General features: G+C 53.7%; 1 protein-coding gene across 1 annotated transcript in view; it reads left to right on the top strand.

Annotated features, from left to right (window-relative positions):
* EXOC3L2 (exocyst complex component 3 like 2) overlaps nt 1-18,166 on the top strand; it is a 34,599-nt gene extending 16,433 nt beyond the window's left edge. The window contains exons 5-12 of the mRNA XM_033223639.1: nt 53-154; nt 258-358; nt 560-670; nt 3,112-3,247; nt 10,708-10,830; nt 11,327-11,482; nt 13,435-13,556; nt 16,876-18,166. Coding sequence (XP_033079530.1) covers nt 53-154; nt 258-358; nt 560-670; nt 3,112-3,247; nt 10,708-10,830; nt 11,327-11,482; nt 13,435-13,556; nt 16,876-17,164 — 1,140 coding nt within the window. The 3' untranslated portion in view covers nt 17,165-18,166. The remainder of the gene's footprint in view (nt 1-52; nt 155-257; nt 359-559; nt 671-3,111; nt 3,248-10,707; nt 10,831-11,326; nt 11,483-13,434; nt 13,557-16,875) is intronic.
* Nucleotides 18,167-18,380: the final 214 nt, after the last annotated feature.

The raw sequence follows: 18,380 nt of genomic DNA, 5'->3' as shown, positions 1-18,380 counted from the left end.
AGACCCCCAGGCAGCCCCCAACTCCTGCCTGTCTCCTGTCTCCCCACTGTAGGCTCAGACCCGGGCCGCCCTTCTCCGTGTGCTGCAGGAGGACGAGGAGCACTGGGGGAGCCTGGAGGACCAGCCCAGCAGCCTGGCCCAGGATGTGTGTGAGGTAGGAGGTGGAGGGAGGCTTGGGGAATGGACTGGACGGCGCAGGCGTGGGAAAGTGAGACCTTGCCCCTCCTCACCTCTTCTCGTCGCCCTGGACCTCGCAGCTGCTGGAAGAGCACACAGAGCGAGCACCCCGCATCAGCCAGGAGTTTGGGGAGCGGATGGCCCACTGCTGCCTGGGGGGGCTGGCAGAGTTCCTGCAGAGGTAGGGGAAGCTGGGAGCATGGGTTAGCTCTGCTGGGGTTGGGCATCGGGGCCTGGGATCCTACAGAGAGAGGAGAGATGAGAGGGAGTCACCTAAGGACAGGTAGAGTGCCACCACAGTGATGGTGGCTTTGGCAGGCTGGGTGCCCAGCCAGGAACCCTGACCCAACAGCGCCTCATCTGTCCCCTTTCCTCCCACCAGCTTCCAGCAGCGTGTGGAGCGATTCCATGAGAACCCAGGAGTCCGGGAGATGCTACCTGACACCTATATCAGCAAGACCATCGCCCTGGTCAACTGCGGCCCCCCGCTGAGGTGAGGGCATCCCTGGTGTGATGGAGGGAGGACCAATCCAAGGTGGAAGCTGACCTGGGATGCCCAGATCTGGGTGGGGATTGCAGAACTGACTCAGGGGAGCCTGAGCATGGCACCTTAGAAGCATAAAATCTGGGAGTCCTTGAAACAGCCATAGCACTACAGAGCATCTGAATATTGGAATGTTCGAATTATAGAAACCTAGACCCCGGACTCAAGACTCTTAAGAATGACAGGTTTTTTTTTTTTTTTTTTTTTTTTTTGCCTTTTTATCCTTTTTGATTAGTTTAATTAAAAAAAAAAAAAAGATGGGGGCCGGGTGTGGGGGCTCACGCCTGTAATCCCAGCACTTTGGGAGGCTGAGGCAGGTGGATCATGAGATCAGGAGAGCAAGACCATCCTGGCTAACACGGTGAAACCCCATCTCTACTAAAAATACGAAAAAATTAGCCGGGCGTGGTGGCAGGGCACCTGTACTCCCAGCTACTCAGGAGGCTGAGGCAGGAGGATGGCGTGAACCCGGGAGGCGGAGCTTGCAGTGAGCCGAGATCGCACCACTGCACTCCAGCCTGGGCGACAGAGTGAGACTCCGTCTCAAAAAAAAAAAAAAAAGAGAGAGAGAGATGAGGGTCAGCTAGGCACAGTGGCTCACACCTGTAATCCCAGCACTTTGGGAGGCCGAGGTGGGCAGCTCATCTGAGGTCAGGAGTTCAAGACCAGCCTGATCAACATGGTGAAACCCCATCTCTAAAAAAATAGAAAAATTAGCCAGGCATGATGGCAGGTGCCTGTAATCCCAGCTACTCAGGAGGCTGAGGCAGGAGAATTGCTTGAATCCGGGAGGCGGAGGTTGCAGTGAGCCGAGATCCCGTCACTGCACTGCAGCCTGAGCAACAGAGCAAGACTCTGTCTCAAAAAAGAAAAGAAAAGAAAAGAAAAGAGATGAGGGTCTCTCTATGTTGCCCAGGCTGGTCTTGAACTCCCAGGCTCAAGTGATGCTCCTGCCTCAGCCTCCCAAAATGCTGGCATTAGAAGTGTGAGCCACCGCACCTGCCCATTCCCATTTCGTATCATTGTGGCAGTCTGTGTTCTTCCATTGCTGAATGGAGAATAGTCCAGACCGAGCACTTTCTGCTCAAATCACAAACACTGGGCCCTTGACCCAGCAGATCCTCTAGGAATCCACCCTTCAGAGGCCAAAAGTTCATGGGAGATGACATGTGTGCGGAGTTCCTCCCTGGAAAAAATGGAACCAACTGTCCATCTATCGGGGGCCAATTAAATAAATGATGGGACAGCTAAGCAGTGGAATCCAGCTCAGATGTTAAAAAGGAGCGTGAGAACTCTTCATGCCCTAACGGAAAAGTCTCTAAGCTGTTGAAGGAAAGAGCAGAAGTGGGTATACTATTCTACCATTTGTATTACAAAAAATAATAATAATGGCCCGTGCAGTGGCTCACGCCTGTAATCCTAGCACTTTGGGAGGCCGAGGTGGGCAGATCATGAGGTCAGCAGATCGAGACCATCCTGGCTAACATGATGAAACCCCGTCTCCACTAAAAATACAAAAAATTAGCTGGGCGTGATGGTGGGTGCCTGTGGTCCCAGTTACTCAGGAGGCTGAGGCAGGAGAATGGCGTGAACCCGGGAGGCGGAGTTTGCAGTGAGCCGAGATCGCACCACTGCACTCCAGCAGGGCGACAAAACGACACTTTGTCTCAGAATAAATAAATAAATAATAATAAATGGCCGGGGCAGGATGCAGTGGCTCACGCCTATAATTCCACACTTTAGGAGGCCACGGTGGGCAGATCTCTTGAGGTCAGGGTTTCAAGACCAGCCTAACCAACGTGGTGAAAACCTGTCTCTACTAAAACTACAAAAATTAGCCGGGTGTGGTGGCCGGCACCTGCATTCCCAGCTACCTGGGAAGCTGAGGCAGGAGAATCACTTGAACCTGGGAGGCGGAGGCTGCAGTGAGCCGAGATCGTGCCATTGCACTCCAGCCTGGACAACAGGAGCAAAAGTCTGTCTCAAAAAAAAAAAAGAGAAGAGTAAGGGTAGAGTTTCAGAGTTGTAGACTATCAGAACCACAGACTTTTAGAATGGAGGCCTCCCCACTCTCACCCAGAAAGCACCAAGAGAAACTGAGACCCGAAGACCCAGCAAGACCTCCCCCAGTGTACCCTAGACCTCCTAGCCATCCATCCCTCAGCCCCGCAATATCCATGAGTCCACTGACATCCCCAGACATCCCCAATCCCCAGACACCTCCAACCTGTCAAGTATCCCCTGTCCCCTCTCCAGAGTCCCTGACCTTCCTCGCCTCCCATCTGACCTGTCACCCCTGTGCCCCTCTGTTCTACCTAAGGGGAGACAGGTCTAGGCGGTTGGGCTGAGATGTTGGGGTCCCTCACTTTTGGCTCTGTTGATCCCCACAGAGCTCTGGCCGAGCGCCTGGCCCGGGTGGGGCCCCCAGAAAGCGAGCCGGCCCGGGAAGCGTCTGCTAGTGCTCTGGACCATGTGACCCGGCTCTGCCACCGTGTGGTGGCCGACCTGCTATTCCAGGAGCTGCAGGTGAGTGAGGTGGGAGGCCAGGGTTGGGGCCCCTGCCGGGACAGGGAAGTGCTCCCGCCTCAACCACCATCCTCCAGTGCCCTTTAGCCCAAAGCTCAGTGTTTGGGAAGCAGACAGGGGCGGGGGGCGGGGGCGGTTAGGGCCATGCCTGGGCTGTTGGTGGGGTGGAGAGGGTGCAGGAAGGAAGACATGAGGATGTGACCAGGGGGAGAACAGAGGGCCATCAGCAGGAGGGGGCTTGAGGTTTGGGTGGAGCCCCTCCCCACTGAGGTCCCCCAAATCCCTGCTTAGGCTCTCCTAGACCTCAGAGCCCCCTACACCCATCTCTAGGCCCTCGTGCCCGCCCTATAAGGGTTTGGTGCAAAGGTGGGTTAGTGAATGTGGTGGCGGGGGGTGGGAGCACTGAGGAGAGAGACTGCAGGCGGACTGTGTTCCTGGCCATAACACAAGCTCAACCCATGTTATACAGTGGACCACTCCCCTTCTCTGCTCAGAATCCTCCCACAACTCCCAGCTCACGCAGGGCAAATGCCAAAATCCCGCCGTGGCCCCCACAGCCCTGCACAGTCAGCCCCTTCCCTCTCCCTTCTCTCTCTCTCAGACCTCATCTCCTCCCTCTGCCCGCCCCCCAACTCTCCTGCTAACCCCCACGCCAGCCACACCAGCCCCCTTGCTGTCTCTTAACCCAGTAGGCACATTCCTGCCTCAGGGCCTTTGCACTTGTCCTTCCCTCTGCCTGGAATGCTCTCCCTCTCACAGTCACATAGCTCCCTCTCACGCCTCTTTCAAGTCTTGTTTTGTTTTGTTTTGAGACAGTCTCCCTGTGTCGCCCAGGCTGGAGTGGAGTGGCACAATCTTAGCTCACTGCAACCTCTGCCTCCCAGGTTCAAGCAATTTTCCTGCCTCAGCCTCCCTAGTAGCTGGAACTACAGGCATGCACCACCACGCCTAGCTAATTTTTGTGTAGTTTTAGTAGAAATGGGGTTTCACCATGTTGGCCAGGCTGGTCTCGAACTCCTGGCCTCATGTGATCTGCCCACCTCGGCCTCCCAAAGTGCTGGGATTACAGGTGTGAGCCACCACGCCCTGCCTCAAGTCTTGACTCAAGTGTCACCTCAGTGTGACCTTCTCTGATTGCCCCATTTAAAACAGAAGCCCTGGCCAGGTGCGGTGGCTCATGCCTGTAATCCCAGCACTTTGGGAGGCAAAGGTGGGCGGATCACTTGAGGTCAGGAATTTGAGACCAGCCTGGCCAACGTGGCAAAACCCCGTCTGTACTAAAATTACACAAATTAGCCACGCGTGGCAGCACACGCCTGTAATCCCAGCTACTCCGGAGGTTGAGACAGGAGAATTGCCTGAACCCAGGGGGCGGAGGTTGCAGTGAGCCGAGATCATGCCATTGCACTCCAGCCTGGGTGACAGAGTGAGACTCCCTCTCAAAAAACAAAAAAATAGAAGCCCCTAGACGAAACCCCCCTCCCAACTTCCTGCTGTTTTCCTCCAAAGCACTTACTGCCACCTGCCATGCTATAGCGTTTGCCACCACACCCAGCTAATTTTTGTATTTTTAGTAGAGACGGGGTTTTACCATGTCGGCCAGGATGGTCTCGATCTCTTGACCTCGTGATTTGCCCACGTTGGCCTCCTAAAGTGCTGGGATTATAGGCATGAACCACCGTGCCCTCCCTATTTATTTGTATTTCTGGTAGAGACAGGCTCTCACTATGTTGCCCAGGCTGGTGTTGAACTCCTGAGCTCAAGCAATTCTCTTGACTTGGCCTCCCAAAGTGTTGGGATTACAGATGTAAGCCACCACACCCAGCTTGCTGTCTTAAATGTACAGACTTCGTAGCAACAGCGAACACATTCTCAGGACTCACTGTGCCAGGTGCTTGAGAGTATTGGTTCGTTTAATTCTCACTGCAATCCTACAAGATGGGTTGTAGGTTCATTTTACAGGTGAGGAAGATGAGACCAGCAAATGGCAGAGCCCATTGCAAATCTACGATCTTAATCTATAAACCACTGTGTGGCTGGGTATGGTGGCTCACGCCTGTAATCCCAGCACTTTGGGAGGCCAAGACTGGCAGATCACGAGGTCAGGAGATCAAGACCATCCTGGCTAACACGGTGAAACTCCGTCTCTACTAAAAATACAAAGAATTAGCCGGGCGTGGTGGTAGGTGCCTATAGTCCCAGCTACTAGGGAAGCTGAGGCAGGAGAATGGCATGAACCCGGGAGGCGGAGGTTGCAGTGAGCTGAGATCGTGCCACTGCACTCCAGCCTGGGCGACAGAGCGAGACTCCGTCTCAAAAAAACAAAAAACAAACAAAAAAAACACTACGTGTTTTTGCTTTTTGGTTTTTGTTTTTGTTTTTGAGACGGAGTCTCGCTCTGTCACCCAAGCTGGAGTTACAGGTATGAGCCACTGTGTCCGGCTTTATAAACCACTATGTTTGTTTTGAGAGAGAGAGAGAGACAGAGACAGAGAGAGCGGAAGCAAAAGAAACAGGGGGAGACTGAGAAAACAAGATAGGTGAGGGAGGAAGGAAAGGAGAGAGAGTGGGACAATAGGACAAAGGCAGAGACATCAGAACCAGCTAGAGACAGACCACGCACGGTGGCTCACGCCTGTAATCTTAGCACTTTGGGAAGCCAAGGCGGGCAGATCACTTGAGGTCAGGAGTTTGAGACCAGCCTGGCCAACATGGTGAAACCCCATCTCTACTAAAAATACAAAAACTTAACCAGGCATGGTGGCAGGTGCCTGTAATCCCAGCTACTCGGGAAGCTGAGGCAGGAGAATCCCTTGAACCTGGGAGGCAGAGGTTGCAGTGAGATGAGATCGCGCCACTGTACTTCAGCCTGGGCAACAGAGGGAGACTCTGTCTCAAAAGAAAAAAAAAAAAAGGAAAAAAAAAAGAACCAGCTAGAGACATGAAGAGATAGGACACAGTGCTGTGCTTGCATGCCTGCGTGAGTGTGTGAATGGCTGTAGGCTTTTGAGGGAGTGTGTGTGTGTGTGTGCTGTGTGCATGAGTGTGCGTGTGTGTGTGAGCATCAGCCAGGGTGTGGACCCTGGGAGCATCACCAGGGCCCAGGCATTATGTGGGTTCTCTCATGCCTTGCTCCATTTTTGGAGGTTCAAAAAACAGAGCTGGCCGGGCACGGTGGCTCACACCTGTAATCCCAGCACTTTGGGAGCTGAGGTGGGAGGATCGTTTAAGCCCAGGAGTTGGAGACCAACCTGGGCAACGTAGTAAGACCTTGTCTCTACAAAAAATAAAAAACAATAAGCCGGGTGTGGTGGTGCATGCCTGTGGTTCCAGGTACTTGGAAGGCTGAAGTGGGAAGATTGCTTGAGCCCAGGAAGTCAAGGATGCAGTGAGCCATGTTCGCACCATTGCACTCCAGCCTGGGAGACAGTGCAAGACCCTGTCTCAAAAAAGAAAAAAAAAAACACCCTGCCTGGCGCAGTGGCTCACACCTGTAGTCCCAGCACTTTGGGAGGCGAAGGCGGGCAGATCACAAAGTCAAGAGATCGAGACCATCCTGGCCAACACGGTGAAACCCCTTCTCTACTAAAAATACAAAAATTAGCCGGGCATGGTGGCAGGTGCCTGTAATCCCAGCTACTCAGGAGGCTGAGGCAGGAGAATTGCTTGAACTGAGAGGTGGAGCTTGTCGTGGGCCAAGATCACGCCACTGCATCCCAGCCTGGTGACAGAGTGAGACTCTATCTCAAAAGAAACAGTAAAACAAACAAACAAAAAGCCCCCAGCAACACGCTAGACATGGTGGCTCACACCTGTTGTAATCCCAGCAATTTGGGAGGCTGAGGTGGGAGGATCGCTTGAGCTCAGCAGTTCGAGACTAGCCTGGGCAATACAGTGAGACCCTATCTTTTTTTTTTTTAATTAATTAATTTATTTATTTATTATTTTTTTTTTTGAGACAGAGTCTGGCTCTGTCGCCCAGGCTGGAGTGCAGTGGCCGGATCTCAGCTCACTGCAAGCTCCGCCTCCCGGGTTTACGCCATTCTCCTGCCTCAGCCTCCCGAGTAGCTGGGACTACAGGCGCCTGCCACCTCGCCCGGCTAGTTTTTTGTATTTTTTAGTAGAGACGGGGTTTCACTGTGTTAGCCAGGATGGTCTCGATCTCCTGACCTCGTGATCCGCCCGTCTCGGCCTCCCAAAGTGCTGGGATTACAGGCTTGAGCCACCGCGCCCGGCCGAGACCCTATCTTAAAAAAAAAAAAAAAACAATAAAAACTGGGCTGCTGTCAGGGTGAGAGAACAGGAGGGGGTGCTGAGGCTGAGCTGAAGAGGGAATTAGACCTCCCCCGTGGATACCATCCTGGGCATGTCTCCGAACTTCACATACCCTGTGTCCACCCAGACTGCAGCCTCTCCCCCAACCCTCCTCTTGCCCCTGTATCAGGGAGAGACCCACAGCCTGCCCATCTCCAGGGTCTCTGGTCTCCTCCAGATACCTCCTTTCCCTCCCCATGGGCAGTGGTCACTCACTTCATCCTATGAATTCTACCACTGGGATTCTCCTCTTCCCCCTCCTCACCCTCTTTCATTCCCTCCCTATCTCCGCTTTCCCCTTTTTTCCAGACTCCTCCGTCATTTCTACCACAGTCGCCTCCTCCCATTTTGGTAAAGCACAAATCTGACCCTCTCCCTCCCCAGTACAAAACTGGCCATGACTCCCTACTGCCCTCAGGAGAAAGCTGGGGCTTCTCCCCCAGCCCAGGAGGCCCTGTGCACCCCAGGCCTGCCCCAGCCTCACCTCTCCCCTCCCTGTCTTATACCTGGAATAAGCCTCAAAACTGGCTTCAGGGTCGCACAGCTCCCCTCACCCCCAAAACACACACTTCGAAAGGCCCAAGCTTGGTTTAATGTTCTCCGTCACTGTCTTAAAGTTATTATTATTTTTTGTTTTGGGGAAAAAGAATTTTGTTTTTGTTTTTGTTTTCAGAGATAGAATCTTGTTCTGTCACCCAGGCTGGAGTGCAATTGCATGATCATAGCTCACTGCAGCCTCAACCTCCTGGGCTTACGCGATCCTCTCACGTCAGTCTCCTAAGTAGCCGGGACCACAGTGTGGGCCACCATGCCCAGCTAATTAAAAAAAAAAAAAATTACAGAGAGGGAGTCTCACTATGCTGCCCTGGGCCCAAGCAATTCTCGAGCCTCAGCCTCCCAAAGGGCTGGGATTACAGGCATGAGCCACCGTGCCCAGCCCTTAACATTTTTTTTTTTTTTTTTTGAGATAGAGTTTTTCTCTTGTTGCTGAGGCTGGAGTGCAGTGGATCGATCTCGGCTCACTGCAACCTCCGCCTCCCAGGTTCAAGAGATTCTACTGCCTCAGCCTCCCGAGTAGCTGGGATTACAGGCGCCCGCCACCATACCCGGCTAATTTTTTGTATTTTTAGTAGAGATAAGGGTTTCACCTTGTTGGCCAGGCTGGTCTCGAACTCCTGACCTCATGATCCACCCACCTCAGCCTTCCAAAGTGCTGGAATAACAGGCATGAGCCATCGTGCCTGGCCCCTTAATAATTTTTCAATAAGTCTGCCTGGTCAAAAGACAGTTTTTAAAATGATGAACTCAATTCATTTGGTGCATTCGCAAGGTGCAATGCTTTCCTTCATTAACCAGTGAAAGAAGTGAGAAATTAACTTCCCCCAGAATCAGCAAATGGCAAACACATTTCCTTGAAAGTCACAGTTGCATATATATACAGTGCATTCTAGAAAAGAGGGGGCAAGACAGGTTCCACCCACTTTCACAAGTTTCATCAAATACCGGATCTACTCAAGGGTGGAGAGAAAAGGCAACTTTCAAAAAGGAGGATGTTATTAACTGAGGCATTTACTATATTCCTTCCTAAGAGCCCCAGATGGGGAACCTGTTTTCTCAACCAGATCTAGGAAGTGGAATGTGGAAGCAATTCGTGTTCCTCCCCTTAAGGGCTGTGCATAGTTAATGAATTTTAAAAATATGTCTTAAAGTTCTTACTTTTTCTTTCTTTTTTTTTTTTTTTTTTGAGACAGGGCCTCCCTCTGTTACCCAGGCTGGAGTGCAGTATCATGATCATATTTTATCGCAGCCTTGAACTCCTGGGCTCAAGCGATCCTCCCACCTCAGCCTCCTGAGTAGCTGGGACTACAGGCACATGACACCATACCCAGCTAATTTTTATTTATTATTTTTATTTATTTACTTATTTTTGAGATGGAGTCTTACTCTGTCACCCAGGCTGGAGTGCAGTGGTGCAATCTCGGCTCACTGCAGCCTCCACCTCCCAGGTTCAAGCAAGTCTGCTGTCTCAGCATCCAGAGTAGCTGGAACTACAGTTGCACGCCACCACACCTGGCTAATTTTTGTATTTTAGTAGAGACAGGGTTGAACTCCTGACCTCAGGTGATCCACCCGGTGCAGCCTCCCAAAGTGCTAGGATTACAAGCACGAGCCACCACTCCCAGTCCCAGCTAACTTTTAAATGTTTTGTATAGAAGGGGTCTCGCAATGTTGTCAGGCTGGTCTCAAACTCCTGGGCTCAAGCTACCCTCCTGCCTCGGCCTCCCAAAGTGCTGGGATTACAGGTGTGAACCACTGTGCCCAGCCCTTTATACACACACACACACACACACACACATATATATATATATATATTTTGAGATTGAGTCTTACTCTGTCACCCAGGCTGGAGTGCAGTGGCGCGATCTCGGCTCACTGCAAGCTCTGTCTCCCGGATTCACGCCATTCTCCTGCCTCAGCCTCCCGAGTAGCTGGGACTACAGGTGCCTGCCACCACGCCCAGCTAATTTTTTTGTATTTTTAGTAGAGATGGGGTTTCACCATGTTAGCTAGGATGGTCTGGATCTCCTGACCTCTTGATCCGCCCGCCTCGGCCTCCCAAAGTGCTGGGACTACAGGCATGAGCCACCGCGCCCAGCCCCTTAATAATTTTTAAATGAAGTCCCCTGTTTTCATCAGCCACTCTGACCTTTTTGCTGGTCCTCTCCCTGGCATGCCCATCTGAAATCTGAACTGTCTTAATACTCACGATTTTCTCCCATTGAGCCACTCCCTCCCCCATCCCATCCCTAAGGAAGGTCATCACTAGGGCATCAGTTCTGGTGTCCCTTCCTCCAGGAAGCCCTCCTAGGCTCTATGCTGAGTCAGGCATCCCCTCTGGGCTTCCTAAACCCCTGGGCTCCCGGGTCCCAGCCTTGCCAGCTTTTGGTCATCACTACCTGGGGACCAGTCTCCCCTTCTGGACTGTGAGTCCCAGGATGCCAGGGCTGGGGCTATCTGTTCCCCATGTGTTCCCAGCACCCACAGCCTTGGTTCAACACAGAGCAGGGTTCCAGGAACAAATACCTAAGTGAAGAAGGAGGGTGGGAGGGAGGAGAGCCGTTAACCCCCTACTCTGTCCCTGCCAGCCACACTTCAACAAGCTGATGCGCCGGAAGTGGCTGAGCAGCCCGGAGGCCCTGGATGGCATCGTGGGCACGCTGGGTGCCCAGGCCCTGGCCCTGCGCAGAATGCAGGATGAGCCTTACCAGGTGCGCCTGCCTGAGGGGAGGGGAGGTGAGGGTGGAGGAGAAGAGGGGAGGAGGAAAGGGGAAAGGGGCGGGAAGAGGGGAGGTTGGAAGAGCAAGAAGACTCCTGCTGGAGGAAATCCCTCTAAGGTGGGGAGCGGCTCCCTATGGATGGAAGAGGTGGCCCCTGCCCAGGGTCTGCGGGGAGCCGTGTGCGTGGAACAGGGGTGTAAGACGGGGTGCAGACTGAGTCAGGGCCCCTGAGAGTGCAGCTTGGGGAATGGGGAGAGGCTGGGATGGAGCACCCTTTGGGGGCCGGCAGGGGCTGTCCGCGGGCTTATTAGGGGGCGAGGGAAGGCACCCTAGGATAGTGCAGGGGCTGGGGCGTGGGCACGGGAAGGGTGCCCATGGGTGCCCGAGTGGATGTGGGCGAGTGGGGCGGGGCTGGCCTTCAGACTGGCGGGATGGGAGTCAGTGGGGCATGGCTCACACCCCTCGGGTTTCCCTCCTCCGCTTCCAGGCGCTGGTGGCCGAGCTGCACCGGCGGGCGCTGGTCGAGTACGTGCGGCCCCTGCTCCGTGGGCGCCTGCGCTGCAGCTCGGCGCGGACCCGCAGCCGCGTAGCTGGGAGGCTCCGGGAGGACGCTGCGCAACTGCAGAGGCTGTTCCGGCGGCTGGTCAGTGTCGGGACGCGGTTGGGGGGCTTTCAGAAACCAGGACAAGGCTTGGCTTCCGAGAATCTCAGGTCTCAAAAGCCAGGGGGAGAGGGGCAGGGCTCAGGACAGAAACTCTCAGCCAACTTCTGGTCAATAGCAACCAGTAACTTTGATCCACACCCTTTGCACTTAAAACCTGGCTTTCTTGCTGTGAGAACTCGCCTCTGGGCGCTTTCCTTGGCTATTAAATAAGGCGAATAATGGTCTCTATCCATTGTTTTGAGAATCAGATTGGTTAATTCCTGTTAAGTACTTAGGACAGTGCCTGGCTCAGAGTTAAAACTCCTTGCATTACCAAAATTACCCGGGTGTGGTGGCTCACGCCTGTAGTCCCAGCTACTTGGGAGGTTGAGGCAGGAGAATCGCTTGAACTAAGAGGCGGGGTTGCGGTGAGCCGAAATCCTGCCACTGCATTCCAACCTGGAGACTCCGTCTCAAAAAAAAAAAAAAAAAAAGACTCCATGAACGTACAGAGAAGCTACATGCAAGAGAAATGCAGAAATCCTAACTTTTTTTTTTTTTTTTTTTGAGACCGTCTCGCTGTGTCGCCCAGGCTGGAGTGCAGTGGCGCGATCTCGGCTCACTGCAAGCTCTGCCTCCCGGGTTCACGCCATTCTCCTGCCTCAGCCTCCCGAGTAGCTGGGACTACAGGCGCCTGCCACCACGCCCAGCTAGTTTTTTGTATTTTTAGTAGAGACGGGGTTTCACCGTGTTAGCCAGGATGGTCTCCGTCTCCTGACCTCGTGATCCACCCGCCTCGGCCTCCCAAAGTGCTGGGATTACAGGCTTGAGCCACCGCGCCTGGCCAAATCCTAACATTTCTAAATCCTGGAATTAAAAACCGCCAGATCTTATTTGTACCCAGTTGTATTCAGCTGGGCTAGAAGGGCCTCATTCAGTTGCTCTTCCCGGAGTCTCAAGCCCAGAGTCCTTGGAATGTTTTCTTTGGAAAATGTTTGAGATAATTGTAGATTCACATGCAGATGTAAGAAAGAATGCAGGAAGCTTCCTTGTACACTTTATCCAGTCTCCACTCCCCCAAAGGCAAGATTTTGCAAACTTGGAAGAGGTTTGGAGGGGTGTCCCAGAGTTCCAAATTATCTGCAAAACTGGGAGGAGATTATATTATGGATTTTTCTCAAATGTGACCACAGTATGTCTTCTGCTACATTTTAGTTTTTATTTTTATTATTTTATTTATTTATTTTATTTATTTATTTTTGAGACAGAGTCTCGCTGTGTTGCCAGGCTGGAGTGCAGTGGTGCGATCTCCGCTCACTGCAAGCTCTGCCTCCCAGGTTCATGCCATTCTCCTGCCTCAGCCTCCTGAGTAGCTGGGACTACAGGCGCCTGCCACCACGCTCAGCTAATTTTTTGTATTTTTTGTAGAGATGGGGTTTCACCGTGTTAGCCAGGATGGTCTCCATCTCTTGACCTCGTGATCCACCCACCTCGGCCTCCCAAAGTGCTGGGATTACAGGCGTGAGCCACTGCACCCAACCTATTTTTATTTTTATTCTTTATTTTTGAGACAGAGTCTTGCTCCATTGCCCAGTCTGGAGTGCAGTCGTGCAGTATCCGCTCACTGTAACCTCTGCCTCTCGATTTCAAGTGATTCTTCTGCCTCAGCCTCCTGAGTAGCTGGGATTACAGGTGTGCACCACCACGCCTGGCTAATTTTTGTATTTTTAGTAGAGATGGGGTTTCACCATGTTGGCCAGGTTGGTCTTGAACTTCTGACCTCTAGTGATCTGCCCACCTCAGCCTCCTCCCAAAGTGCTGGGATTATGGGCTTGAGCCACCGCTCCTGGTTTCTGCTACATTTTAGAGATGGGATAACAGGCCAGGAGGGGCAGGAATTGGCAGGGCCAATCTTGGGAGGGTGTGAGCCCTGCATCCTCCCTCCCCTGCAGGAGTCCCAGGCCTCGTGGCTGGACGCCGTGGTGCCCCATTTGGCTGAAGTCCTGCAGCTGGAAGACACGCCCAGCATCCAGGTGGAGGTGGGAGTGCTGGTGCGCGACTACCCAGACATCAGGTGAGACATCCCGCCTGGGCCAGGGCTTGCAGTGCCTGGCCGAGGTCTCCTGGTGGCCTTGGCATCCGTCCCCACGTTTCCTGCCTCCTGGGCGAGGGAGGGAGCCGGCGAGCGTGTCTGACGGCCGTTTCCTGCTGGAACCAGGGCATTATTAATACGATTTCCCTCCTTCTCCTGCCGCTGCTGCTGCCTCCGCCGCCACCGCCACCAGGGCTCACAAACAAACAGGCGGTCACAGGAAGCCCAGGGCAGGGGGGCGCAGGGCTGCCCGGAGGCAGGAAGGGCCGGCCCACAGGGGAGCCACGGGGGACTCAGGGACACGCAGGGCACATGGGCGCACACGCACTGGGACAGCGGCAGGCGCAGGCGGCATTCAACTCCTGCTAGGTCACTTCCTTTCTATGTGACCTTCTCAGAGCCTCAGTTTCCTCATCCGTTCCATGGGGATAATAGTATTCTCGTCATAGGGTTATTAGGGAAATTTATCATCATCAACATCATCATCATCATCATTCATGACTATAGTAATAATTTCAGTTCTCATTCAATGAGTTCTTATTTCAGACCTAAGTAAGCATCTTACATGCTAACCCTTTTTTTTTTTTTTTTTTTGAGACAGGGTCTTACTCTGTTTCCCTGGCTGGAGTGCAGTGGCACAATTATGGTTCACTGCAGCATTGACCTCCTGGGCTCAAGCAGTCCTCCCACCTCAGCTTCCTGAGTAGCTGGGACCACAGGCACGCACCACAATGCCCAGCTAATTTTTTGTTTTTTTTGTAGAGGTGGGTTTCACCATGTTGCCCAGGCTGGTCTCCAACTTCTGGGCTCAAATGATCCGCCTGCCTCGGCTTCCTACAAACAGGGAAGCATGAGCCACCGTTGCCCAGCCCATGCCAACTTTATAAGGGGTATTTTGTTGTTGTTGTTTTGTTTTGTTTTGTTTTTTGAGATAGAATCTCACTTTGTCACCCAGGATGAACTGATCTCAGCTCACTGCAACCTCTGCCTCCCGGGTTCAAACGATTCTTCTGCCTCAGCCTCCCAAAGTGCTGAGGCATGTGCCACCACACCCAGCTAATTCTTGTATTTTTAGTAGAGACCGGGTTTCACCAAGTTGGCCACGCTGGTCTTGAACTCCTGACCTCAGGTGATCCGCCTGCCTCTGCCTCCCAAAGTGCTGAGATTGCGGTGTGAGCCACTGCACTTGGCCTATAAGGGGTATAATTAAAGCTATTGAAATATCACACCTAGCAAGTGGCAAAGGTGGAACTTGAACCCAGGCAGTAGACTGGCTCTAAAACTAGCACACCAGATTGGCTGGGCACGGTGGCTCACGCCTGTAATCCCAGCATTTTGGGAGGCTGAGGCAGGCGGATTACCTGAAGTCAGGAGTTCGAGGCCAGCCTGGCCAACATGGTGAAACCCCATCTCTATTAAAAATACAAAAATTAGCCAGGTGTGATGGCACACGCCTGTAATCCCAGTTACTCAGAAGGCTGAGGCAGGAGAATTGCTTAAACCCGGGAGGCAGAGGTTGCAGTGAGCCGAGATTGTGCCACTGCACTCCAGCCTGGCCAACAGAGCTAGACTCTGTCTCAAAAAAAAAAAAACCAAAACCACAAAACAAAAAAAAAAACTGGTGCACCAGATCAGCACACCACACCACCATGTGACAGTGCTGGATGGTGGTGGCAGTGGTGGTGGCTGCTGGAGCACTGCCAGTCCCTGCAGTGCTATTCAGGCAGACAGACATTCTACATTCAGAAACAGAACCCCAGCAAAACAAGGAGTGAGGCATGAGCAGGTTTCAGTTTCAGCACTGAGGGTGGGGGTCCTGGAACTGATTCAGGGTGGTCAGTTCTGGTTCTGGGGGATAGGGTCATGTCCTTGGGAAGGCACAGATTCCTGGAGTCCCATGGGGGTCCCAAGAAGTCCCAATATTCTTGCTGATCGTGGAGTTTCTGAACTTGAATATTGGATCATGAGTCAGAACTTAAATCTGTAGCTAAGTTTGAGAGTTTGCTAGCTGGGTTGGGTTTGGGGGTTGAGCTTGAGGAGATGAGGAGGTGCCTAGGGCTGAGGGTTTAGGGGGAGTGGGGACAAGATTTCTTTCTTCCTTTTTTTTTTTTTTTGAGACGGAGTCTTGCTCTGTGGCCCGGGCTGGAGTGCAGTGGCCGGATCTCAGCTCACTGCAAGCTCCGCCTCCCGGGTTTACGCCATTCTCCTGCCTCAGCCTCCCGAGTAGCTGGGACTACAGGCGGCCGCCACCTCGCCCGGCTAGTTTTTTGTATTTTTTAGTAGAGACGGGGTTTCACCATGTTAGCCAGGATGGTCTCGATCTCCTGACCTTGTGATCCGCCCGTCTCGGCCTCCCAAAGTGCTGGGATTACAGGCTTGAGCCACCGCGCCCGGCCCTTTTTTTTTCTTGAGATGGAGTCTTGCTCTGTTGGCTGGAGTGCAGTGGTGCGATCTCGGTTCACTGCAAGCCCCACCTCCCGGGTTCATGCCGTTCTCCTGCCACAGCCTCCTGAGTAGCTGGGACTACAGGCGCCTGCCACCACGCCCAGCTAATTTTTGTATTTTTAGTAGAGACGGGGTTTCACCATGTTGGCCAGGATGGTCTCAATCTCCTGACCTCGTGATCGGCCCGCCTCGGCCTCCCAAAGTGCTGGGATTACAGGCGTGAGCCACCGTGCCCGGCCTCTTTTTTTTTTACTTTTGAAATGGAGTCTCGCTCTATCACCTGGGCTGGACTGCAGTGGCACAATCTCAGCTCACTGGAACCTTTGCCTCCCGAGTTCAAGCGATTCCCTTGCCTCAGACTCCCGAGTAGCTAGGATTATAAGCGCCTGCCACCACACCCAGCTATTTATTAATTATTATTATTATTTATTTTTAGTACAGATAGGGTTTCGCCATGTTGGCCAGGCTGGTCTCGAACTCCTGACCTAAGGTGATCCACCCGCCTTGGCCTCCCAAAGTGCTGGGATTATAGGCGTGAGCCACTGCACCCAGCAGAGAAGGTGAATTTTAATCATAAGCTGAGGCTTGGGGTGAAAAGGAAGATCCCAGGTCTGGTTCTGGAGTTGGTTGTAAGGGGGATTTGGAGATGGTTGGAAGTGAAGTTATGGAGGGACCTGGTATGAGGTGAGGGCCTGGGCGAGGGAGCTGATTGGATGGAAGGCTCTGGAGGGGGCACAGAGGCCCAGAACTTGGGCAGGTTCTGGGACAGGTGAGGGGGTCAGGTGGGGTCTGTGGGTGGGCTGGGTGTGTCTCGAGCTGGGGATCTGCATGCACCTGTCTGTTCCTCTTCCCACAGGAGGAAGCATGTGGCAGCCCTCCTCGACATCCGTGGCCTGCGCAACACAGCCGCCCGCCAGGAGATCCTGGCCGTGGCCCGGGACCTGGAACTCTCTGAGGAGGGAGCCCTGTCACCCCCTCGGGACCGTGCCTTCTTTGCAGACATCCCCGTGCCCCGCCCATCTTTCTGTCTCAGCTTCCCTCTTTTCCTGGGCCGCCTCCCCCTCTCCCGGCTGGCCAGGCCCAGTTTGGCCTGTCTGCCCCGGCCCCGGCCTCCGTCTCTAGTGCGGCCTCGGGCCCGGCGCTGAGGGTCACCCAGCCGCCTGCCTTAGTGACCCCATCTATGCTGCTGACAAGCCAGCCTCCCGTACGGCGCCTCTCCTGACTCCCTGCCTGGGACCACACACCCCTGGGATAGAAAGACCCTTAGATGTCTTCTCACCCAACCCCAAACTCCCTGTACAGAAGGGAAATGAAGGCCAGGCACGGTGGCTCACGCCTGTAATCTCAACACTTTAGGAGGCTGAGGCCGGAGGACTGCTTGAGTCCAGGAGTTCAAGACCAGCCTGGGTAACATAGTGAGACCTGCCCCGTATCTCTACAAAAAATAAAAAATTAGCTGGGCATGGTGGTGTGTGCCTATAGTCCCAGCTATTGGGGAGGCTGAGGTTGGAGGATCGCTGGAGTTTGAGGCTGCAGTGAGCTATGATTGTGCCACTGCACTCCAGCCTGGGCAACAAAGCAAGACCCTTTCTCAAAAAAAAAAAAAAAAAAAAAAAGGGTGGGGGGAAACAGAGGCCAAAGAGACAAAGGATTTTCCCAAGGCCGTGAAGCCTGTTCCCAGCGCCTCCCCTCCTGCCATAGCCCAGAGTGGTGAGTGGCGTTCTGGAAGTCTCTACAGAAATATCCCAGCTCCCCCGCCCCTTTCCCCCACCTCAAGGTCTGGCCCCAATCCAATGTATTAAGGAACGTTTGATACTTAGAATAAAGAGGTTTCTATTTAACACAAGGAAGGGCTGAGTCCTGAGTGTGTTGTGGGGAGGAAGGACCGGGGGAGCAGGGCCCCGGGCCAGTGGCTTCTCACACACCCAAGGCCGGGCTGGGCTCCAGCTCCTGGGCAGGGCAGTGGAGGCAGAGGGAGGCTGCGTGTGCCGGGAGCGACGCCAACCCATGTACACCTCCCGGCTGTGTGGCTCTGAGGCCAGGCCTCGGCCACTCTGAGCCACGGTCCCTCGTCTGGTCAGTCTCGAAGTGCCTGTCCATTCCTGGTCCTGGTGGCTCCATTTTGGCGCGCCCTCCCCATCCATCCTTAGCCGGGAAGCTGCCCTGTCAGGAGAGGAAGGAGGTTGGGGGCAGGGCTGGCGGCATCCAGGGCGCCCTCCTGGGTTGACGCAGGAAAGTCTCAGGGTGGGAAAATTTCCAGCCTCTCACCCCCAGCCCCGCCGGATCCTAGTCCCCACGGAGACCTTGAGGTCACCTCCCTGTTGACCCCTGCCCCTCCGGCCTGGGCTGGACAGCCCGTGA

The sequence above is a fragment of the Trachypithecus francoisi genome, unplaced genomic scaffold (assembly GCF_009764315.1).
Source record: "Trachypithecus francoisi isolate TF-2019V2 unplaced genomic scaffold, Tfra_2.0 Lachesis_group12, whole genome shotgun sequence".
Classification (NCBI taxonomy): Eukaryota; Metazoa; Chordata; class Mammalia; order Primates; family Cercopithecidae; genus Trachypithecus; species Trachypithecus francoisi.
This window is presented reverse-complemented; position numbering and strand designations above follow the sequence as displayed.